The 9,880-nt window shown below is 61.6% G+C and overlaps 1 protein-coding gene across 1 annotated transcript; it reads left to right on the top strand.

Moving 5' to 3' along the window:
- The first annotated feature begins 819 nt into the window (after positions 1-819).
- LOC133341158 (gap junction delta-2 protein-like) lies at positions 820-2,518 on the top strand. Its single transcript, XM_061549609.1, has 2 exons — positions 820-1,326; positions 1,545-2,518. The coding sequence occupies exons 1-2, from the start codon at positions 1,256-1,258 to the stop codon at positions 2,395-2,397; spliced, it is 924 nt and encodes a 307-aa protein (XP_061405593.1). The 5' UTR covers positions 820-1,255; the 3' UTR covers positions 2,398-2,518.
- The last annotated feature ends 7,362 nt before the right edge of the window (positions 2,519-9,880 follow it).

Below are 9,880 nucleotides of genomic sequence, written 5' to 3' on the forward strand. Positions count from 1 at the left end.
ACGGGGGAGGGGTAAAGGGGCTCGGGGAACACGAGACCGACAGAGACGCAGGGGCTCTGCTGCTGCTGCTGCTGCTGGCACGGACGGCAAAGGCACCGAAGGTGCTGAGGGGAAGGTTCGGGGGGTGCGGTGGCAAGAGTTGGGGGGGGGGGCAACTGGCGAGGCGGCGATGCGGTGAATGTCTCCGCGTGTGCCGAGTCGCGACCAAGTCGCGCGAGAGCCGCGCTCCCCTTGCACTCAGTTGGAGCGGCGAACACGACCACGCAGGGTCCTGCATCGGTTCCGACACCCCCCCGCCCCACACCCTCCCCCCTAGCCCCCCCGCCCCACACACCCCACCCCCCACTCTCTCCCCTCTAGCCCCCCCGCCCCACTCCCTCCCCCCTAGCCCCCCCCGCCCCACACACCCAACACCCTCCCCCCTAGCCCCCCCCACACACCCAACACCCCCATTCCCTCCCCCCTAGCCCCCCCGCCCCACTCCCTCCCCCCTAGCCCCCCCGCCCCACACACCCCACCCCCCACTCCCTCCCCCCTAGTCCCCCCGCCCCACTCCCTCCCCCCTAGCCCCCCCCGCCCCACACACCCAACACCCTCCCCCCTAGCCCCCCCCACACACCCAACACCCCCATTCCCTCCCCCCTAGCCCCCCCGCCCCTCCCCCAACATCTGTGCGCCGCGCCCCGTGCCCCCTCGTGGCGCCGCTGCCGCCGCTGTCACTTTCATCTCCGTCAAGGCGAGCGGCGCGGAGATAAATTAGCGCAGCGCGAGGAGCGCGGCTCGCAATGCCCGGCTCACACCAACCCGCAGCACGCGCGCTCCGCACACCCCGCGCACACTGCAGGCGCTGCACACGCGGCGAGGACGAGGAGGAGGAGGAGCGGCGCTGGTGCTAACGATGCCGAATAAACGCCGCGCGGCGCAATGAAGAAGTCTTGGCGACGAGTCCGTGCCCTCCTCGCCCGGCTCGCGAGGCTGCGCTCGGGGCTCGTGGAGCGGCGGCACCTGGGACCCGCATAGCGGCACCTGAGACCCGCATAGCGGGCACTGCGCTCCGGCGCGGCGAGGAGAGAACGAATCGAGGAGTGAGAGGAGGAGGAGGAGGAGGCAGAGTCGTGGGAGGGTCGCGCCGCAGCGCGGCTCCCGGGGAGGCGATGCCGCGGCGAGGCGAGGTGGCTGCGTGATGAGCCGCGGGCGGCGTGCCGGGCTCTCAGCACACTCGGGCCCGCGCTGAGGCGAGCGGCACGGGGGGAAGATGGGGGAATGGACCATCCTCGAGAGACTGCTGGAGGCTGCCGTGCAGCAGCATTCCACCATGATCGGCAGGTAGGCGCCGCGCCGCTCCGCACGCACCGAGCGGCGCGGCTTCGCCCCGGGGTCGCGGGGAGGGAAACTTTGACGCGCGCCGCGTTCCGCGCTAACGCCGTGCCGAGTGTCGCGTGCAGGGCGCCTGCGATGCTGCCGGTGCTGCTGCTGCTGCTGCTGGTACTGGTGGTGCTGGTGGTGGTGGTGTGACGGAGACCGCTTGTGTGTCTCTGCCTTAGGATCCTCTTGACAGTCGTGGTTATTTTCCGGATCCTGATAGTGGCGATTGTGGGAGAGACCGTCTACGAAGACGAGCAGACGATGTTTGTGTGTAACACCCTCCAGCCGGGCTGCAACCAGGCGTGCTACGACAAGGCGTTTCCCATCTCGCACATCCGCTACTGGGTCTTCCAGATCATCATGGTGTGCACGCCCAGCCTCTGCTTCATCACCTACTCGCTCCACCACTCGGCCAAGGCGCGGGAGCGTCGCTCCTCGGTGCTGCACGCGCTGCTGCTGCAGGACAAGGAGATCCTGCACGACCTCTCGCCCGAGAAGCGAGACGACAGCAAGAAGACGAAGAACTCCATGCTGAACGGCATCCTGCTGCAAAACACCGAGAACTCGTCGCGCGAGCCGGAGGGCCACGAGGTGAAGGAGGTCATGCACCCGACGCCGCTGATGCGGACGAGCAAGCTGAGGGGCCGCAGGCAGGACGGCATCTCACGCTTCTACATCATCCAGGTGGTGTTCCGCAACGCGCTCGAGATCGGCTTCCTCACGGGGCAGTACTTCCTCTACGGCTTCAACGTGCCGCCCATGTTCGAGTGCGACAGATACCCGTGCATCAAGGAGGTGGAGTGCTACGTGTCGCGGCCCACCGAGAAGACCGTCTTCCTCGTCTTCATGTTCGCCGTGAGCGGCCTCTGCGTCGTCCTCAACCTGGCCGAGCTCAACCACCTGGGCTGGCGCAAGATCAAGCAGGCGGTGCAGGGCGTGCAAGCGCGGCGCAAGTCCATCGGCGAGATCCGCTCTCAGGGTGGCCCCGTCGGCTTCGGCCGCACGCACTCCAGCGAGTCGGCCTACGTGTGACGGTGGGCCGCGACCGCTGCCCGCAGGCCCTCGTGGGCCCTCGTGGGGCCGCGTGGGGCCGGGCACAGCGCCTCCCCTCCCCCCACCCGCCACTGCAGCGAGGAGGGAGCGACGCCGGCCTCTCGGGACGAGCCATTCTCACGGTGACGGTGTCCACCGCTATCGGCGTCGTCGTCACAATAATGATGATGATGATGACGCCGCCGCCGGCATCAGCGCGGCCCGCGCTGCGTGGCGCGCGTACGACGAGGCCGGAGCCCCCGTGGGGTCGCCGCTGTTTACATCTCGTGCCGCTGTGGCCGCGCGAGTCGCATGGTGCGTGTGTGTACTGTGTGTGTGTACTGTGTGTGTACTGTATGTGTACTGTGTGTGTGTACTGTGTGTGTGTACTGTGTGTGTACTGTATGTGTACTGTGTGTGTGTACTGTGTGTGTAATGTGTGTACTGTGTGTGTACTGTGTGTGTACTGTGTGTGTATTATGTGTGTGTACTGTATGTGTACTGTATGTGTACTGTGTGTACTGTGTGTGTGTACTGTGTGTGTGTACTGTGTGTGTGTACTGTGTGTACTGTATGTGTACTGTGTGTGTACTGTGTGTGTGTACTGTGTGTGTACTGTGTGTGTGTACTGTGTGTGTGTACTGTGTGTATTGTGTGTGTACTGTGTGTGTACTGTATGTGTGTACTGTGTGTGTACTGTATGTGTACTGTGTATGTGTACTGTGTGTGTACTGTGTGTGTACTGTGTGTGTATTGTGTGTGTGTACTGTGTGTGTACTGTGTGTGTACTGTTCTCTATATGCAAGCATCGCCACGGGGTACGTCTCGCGACCCGACCGCGTTTTTAAACTCGATCATATTTAAGGAACGCGATTGTTGACTTGAACTATACTTAATCTATGCGCAGCGACGTGCTTGTGAATATATACGGCTCGCGATTTCCTAGATCTAATCCTAGGTCTTTCCAAAAACGCCACACGGAAGCTCGAGATACAAAAGCCATAACCACCACGGCGAGTTGGCTCCGAGCGGCTCCCAGCGGGCACGGCCCCCGCCCCCTCCCCTTGACGCCGCCGGCGTGAAGGGGACCCCCCCCCCCAGGGTGGGGCTGCCGTGGGGCTGGTGCTGCTGGTGCTGCTGGTGCTGCTGGTGCTGCGCCTGTGCGCTGCGCGTCACACTGGGGGCGGGGGGGGCTCGGAGACCGCGTCCGTCAGGCGGCGGCAGGGCGAGGGGGGCTCCTGGGCAAGGAGACGAGCGGCTTTGGGATCGCGGCGCACACCGGGGTGGGGGTGGGTGGTGTGGGGGGTGTGGGGGTGTGGGGGGTGTGCGGGGTGAGGGGGTGTGAGGGGGTGTGAGGGGGTGTGAGGGGGTGTGAGGGGGTGTGAGGGGGTGTGGGGGCTGTGGGGGGTGAGGGGTGTGGGGGGGTGTGAGGGGGTCGCTCCGGGACGCCCGTGGCCGGGCGCGTTTACCGCGACGCGCCGATTGGCCCCCGAGTTTGACTTTGAGAGCAGCGCGCGCGTTCATCGGCAGCCCTGAAGCTGCTCCAGCAGCAGCAGCAGCTTCATGCTGTTTCATGCTGCTGCTGCTGCTACTGCAGCAGCAACTTCAGCAGCTTCAGGGCTGCAGCAGCAGCAGCTGGTGGCCCCGCGTCACGCGATTCACCGCAATGCGCGCCACCGTCACCGCAGCGATGGGGCTGGGCAGCAGAGAGCCGCGCGGAGCGGCACTGCGTGCAAAGGACACGGCGTGTCACTCACTCACACACACAAACACACACACACAAACACACAGACACACAAACACACAGACACACAAACACACAGACACAGACACACAAACACACAGACACACAGACACACACACAGACACACAGACACACACACAAACACACAAACACACACACAGACACACACACAAACACACAGACACACAGACACACAAACACACACACAAACACCTTAGACACACACACAAACACACACACAAACACACAGACACACAAACACACACACAAACACACAGACACACAAACAGACAGACACACAAACACCCAGACACATAAACACACAAACACACAGACACACAAACACCCAGACACATAAACACACAAACACACAGACACACAAACACACAAACACCCAGACACACAAACACATAAACACACAGACACACAAACACACACAGACACACAAACACCCAGACACATAAACACACAAACACACAGACACACAAACACACAGACACAGACACACAAACACACAAACACACAGACACAGACACACAAACACACAGACACACACACACACAGACACAGACACACAGACACACACACACAAACACACAAACACACACAAACACACACACACACAAACACACAGACACACAAACACACAGACACACAAACACACAAACACACAGACACACACAAACACACACACAGACACACAAACACACAAACACACACACACACAGACACACAAACACACAGACACACAGACACACAGACACACAAACACACAGACACACAGACACACAAACACACAGACACACAAACACACAAACACACAGACACACAAACACACAGACACACAAACAGACAGACACACAAACACACAAACACCCAGACACATAAACACACAAACACACAGACACACAAAAACACTGCGGCAGACAATCGCCGTGGGGCGGTGCGGCCGTGTTGTTGCGACTTAACCACCATCGGAGGTAATGGGGATGAGAAAGGTGAGGGGTGAGAATTGGTGGTTGTAGTTCGTGGTGGGGTTGTTAGGGTTCAGGGAGAGGGTGAGACTCGGGGTGTGGGGCTGACCTTGTTCGGGGATGCTGATTGGCTGCTGCGCTGTTGACAGAGCAAGGGGGTGGCGCTGATGATGGTGCTGGTGGACTGGGGAAGGCTGCGGGAGTGGCTCCCGACTTCACTGCCATTCCCGTCTCCCTCTCTCCCCCTCGCTCGCGCTCTCTCTCCACGAGCTCACTCGTGTCACGTGTTCAGAGCTCATGCCCAGTGTCTGCTGCGGGCTCTGGCTGTGGGGGCCGCAAGTCATGGCACCAGCGCGTCTGCCCCCCACAGTAATACCAGCCCCTCCCCCCACGCCCCCGCTGCAGCGAGGACACCCATTCGCACGTTTCCCTTTGGCCTCGTCAGGGAGCTGAGCCCACACCGCGGCACTGGGCGCACACCGCGGCACTGCGCGCACACCGCGGCACTCCGCCCACACCGCGGCACTGCGCCCACACCGCGGCACTGCGCGCACACCGCGGCACTGCGCCCACACCGCGGCACTGCGCGCACACCGCGGCACTGCGCGCACACCGCGGCACTGCGCGCACACCGCGGCACTGCGCCCACACCGCGGCACTGCGCGCACACCGCGGCACTGCGCCCACACCGCGGCACTGCGCGCACACCGCGGCACTGCGCCCACACCGCGGCACTGCGCGCACACCGCGGCACTGCGCGCACACCGCGCGCCGCTAATGAGGAGCGCGCGCCTCGCACTGCGTCTCCAGCAGCACGAACCAGGCGCGCAGGAGAGGCAACATCGCGCCATGCCGCACCACGCCACAACACACCACGACACAGCACACCACGCCACACCACACCACGCCACACCACGCCACACCACGCCACACCACGACACAGCACACCACACCACGACACACCACGCCACACCACGCCACGACACGACACACCACGACACGACACACCACACCACGACACACCACGCCACACCACGCCACGACACGACACACCACACCACGACACACCACGCCACACCACGACACGACACACCACCCCACACCACACCACCCCACACCACACCACGACACACCACACCACGACACACCACACCACGCCACGACACGACACACCACGACACGACACACCACACCACGACACACCACGCCACGACACGACACACCACGACACACCACGCCACACCACACCACGACACACCACGCCACGACACGACACACCACACCACGACACACCATGCCACACCACGCCACGCCACACCACACCACGACACACCACGCCACACCACGCCACGCCACACCACACCACGCCACACCACGACACACCACGCCACACCACGACACACCACACCACACCACGCCACCCCACACCACACCACACCACGACACACCACACCACGCCACGACACACCACACCACGACACACCACGCCACACCGCACCACGCCACGACACACCACACCACGACACGACACAGCACACCACGCCACGACACACCACGACACAGCACGACACACCACGACACACCACGCCACACCACGCCACGACACAGCACACCACGACACACCACGCCACACCACGCCACGACACACCACGACACACCACGCCACGACACAGCACACCACGACACACCACGACACACCACGCCACACCAAGCCACGACACACCACGACACACCACGCCACGACACACCACACCAAGCCACGACACACCACGCCACGACACACCACACCAAGCCACGACACACCACGCCACACCACGCCACGACACAGCACACCACGACACACCACGCCACACCACACCACACCACGCCACACCACACCACGACACGACACATCACGCCACACCACGACACACCACGACACAGCACACCACGACACACCACGCCACGACACACCACGACACAGCACGACACACCACGACACACCACGCCACGACACAGCACACCACACCACGACACACCACGACACAGCACACCACACCACGACACACCACGCCACGACACACCACGACACAGCACGACACACCACGACACACCACGACACAGCACACCACACCACGACACACCACGCCACACCACACCACGACACAGCACACCACACCACGACACACCACGCCACGACACACCACGACACAGCACGACACACCACGACACACCACGCCACACCACGCCACGACACAGCACACCACGACACACCACGACACACCACGCCACACCACGCCACGACACACCACGACACACCACGCCACGACACAACACACCACGACACACCACGACACACCACGCCACACCAAGCCACGACACACCACGACACACCACGCCACGACACACCACACCAAGCCACGACACACCACGCCACACCACGCCACGACACAGCACACCACGACACACCACGCCACACCACGACACAGCACACCACACCACGCCACACCACGCCACACCACGCCACACCACAGCTCACCACACCACGCCACACCACGACACACCACGCCACGACACAGCACACCACACCACGCCACACCACGCCACACCACGACACACCACGCCACGACACACCACGCCACGACACAGCACACCACGCCACACCACGCCACACCACGACACGCCACGACACAGCACACCACGCCACACCACGCCACACCACGACATACCACGCCACGACACAGCACACCACGCCACACCACGCCACGACACACCACACCACGCCACGACACACCACACCACTTCACACCACGCCACACCACGACACACCACGCCACGACACACCACACCACACCACGACACACCACGCTACACCACGCCACGACACACCACGACACACCACGCCACGACACACCACACCACGCCACGACACACCACGCCACGACACAGCACACCACGACACACCACGCCACGACACACCACGCCATGCCACACCACGCCATGCCACACCGCACCACACCACGCAATGCCACCCCACGCCACACCACGCAATGCCACACCACGCCATGCCACACCACACAATGCCACACCACGCCACACCGCGCCACACTACGCCACACCGCGCCATGCCATTGGACGACGACTCGGAACAGAGTGGCGTCGTTTTATCGATCTCGGTAGTAATGCTGGGCTCCTGGAGCCCTGATGGGGGGAGACGCGTGCTGGTGGGTGGATTAGCAGTGACCGCGACCGCGCTCCACTGTGAGACACCACGCAGGGGTGGAGCGTTCGCTACCCACGGAGAGACGGAACGAGGACGGCCAGCGACGCGCGGCCTCCCTCGTTCCTGTCGCTGCCGACCCGTGAGCTGTAGGGGGTTGGGTACTGACCAAGGATGGGAAAGTCAAGTATATTATTCATTTATAATCTAAAGCTAGGGACAGATGACTCGACGCGTGGTAGATCGCCGATCGAGAGAGAACACGTGAGTGCGATTTGGGTCGCAGCTTTGACGCGGGGGGGGGGGGGGGGGGAGAGCCTCTGGGCACGGGAACGCGGCTCGCTTGGGGCTCACGGGGGTCATCCTCCGAGGCCCCGCGCCATCCTCGCAGCGTGAGTCTCTCCCGCTGCGCACTTCGCTCCCCTGACGCGACGCGACGCAGAGCGCAGCGAGCGTGGCTACGTGCTCCGGTAATCGACGGAAGGAACGAAACCATTCTTGATTGCTTTGAGATCCCGTTTGAGACACTGGATCATTCATCAATAGAGCAGTGCGCCAACCAGTACGCCACCACTAATCCCTCCCCCTCTGTCATTACTACTGCCCTGCTGATAGCGGAGAAACTTGCGCTAGGTGAGGCACTGCTGTGTGATTGTGAAGGTGTGTCTGTGAGGGTTGTTGTTGTGGATGTTGTGTCTGTGAGAGTAGTGTCTGTCAGGGTTGTTGTTGTGAGGGTTGTTGTTGTGGATGATGAGTCTGAGGGTTGTGTCTGCGAGGGCTGTGTCTGTGAGGTTGGGTCTGTAAGAGTTGTTGTGAATGTTGTGTCTGTGAGGGCTGAGTCTGTCAGGGTTGTTGTTGTGAGGGTTGTTATTGTGGATGTTGTGTCCGTGAGGGCTGTGTCTGTGAGGTTGTGTGTGTGAGAGTTGTTGTTGTGAATGTTGTGTCTGTGAGGACTGTGTCTGTGAGGTTGTGTGTGTGAGAGTTGTTGTGAATGTTGTGTCTGTGAGGGCTGTGTCTGTGAGGTTGGGTCTGTGAGAGTTGTTGTTGTGAATGTTGTGTCTGTGAGTATTGTTACGGTTGTATCTGTGAGCTTTGTTGTGAATATTGTGTCTGTAGGGGTTGAGTCTGTGAATGTTGTGTTTGTGAGCGTAGTAGTGTGTGTGGTAGTGTGTGTGTGGGTGGTAGTGTGTGTGGGTAGTGTGTGTGTGGGTGGTAGTGTGTGTGGGTAGTAGTGTGTGTGGGTAGTAGTGTGTGGGTAGTGAATGTGTGGGTGGTAGTGTGTGTGGGTAGTGTGTGTGTGGGTGGTAGTGTGTGTGGGTAGTAGTGTGTGTGGGTAGTAGTGTGTGGGTAGTGAATGTGTGGGTGGTAGTGTGTGTGGGTAGTGTGTGTGTGGGTGGTAGTGTGTGTGGGTAGTAGTGTGTGTGGGTAGTAGTGTGTGGGTGGTAGTGTGTGTGTGGGTAGTGTGTGTGTGGGTGGTAGTGTGTGTGGGTAGTAGTGTGTGTGGGTAGTAGTGTGTGGGTAGTGAATGTGTGGGTGGTAGTGTGTGTGGGTAATGTGTGTGTGGGT

This window comes from Lethenteron reissneri, chromosome 11 (assembly GCF_015708825.2).
Source record: "Lethenteron reissneri isolate LAM-NWPU_2019-01 chromosome 11, ASM1570882v1, whole genome shotgun sequence".
In the NCBI taxonomy this organism is placed as follows: domain Eukaryota; kingdom Metazoa; phylum Chordata; class Hyperoartia; order Petromyzontiformes; family Petromyzontidae; genus Lethenteron; species Lethenteron reissneri.

Bases quoted from the DNA above. Each gene is read 5' to 3' on its own strand.
- LOC133341158 (XM_061549609.1), top strand. From the start codon at position 1,256: ATGGGGGAATGGACCATCCTCGAGAGACTGCTGGAGGCTGCCGTGCAG. The intron at 1,327-1,544 runs GTAGGCGCCGCG...TCTCTGCCTTAG, and splicing joins CATTCCACCATGATCGGCAG to GATCCTCTTGACAGTCGTGG.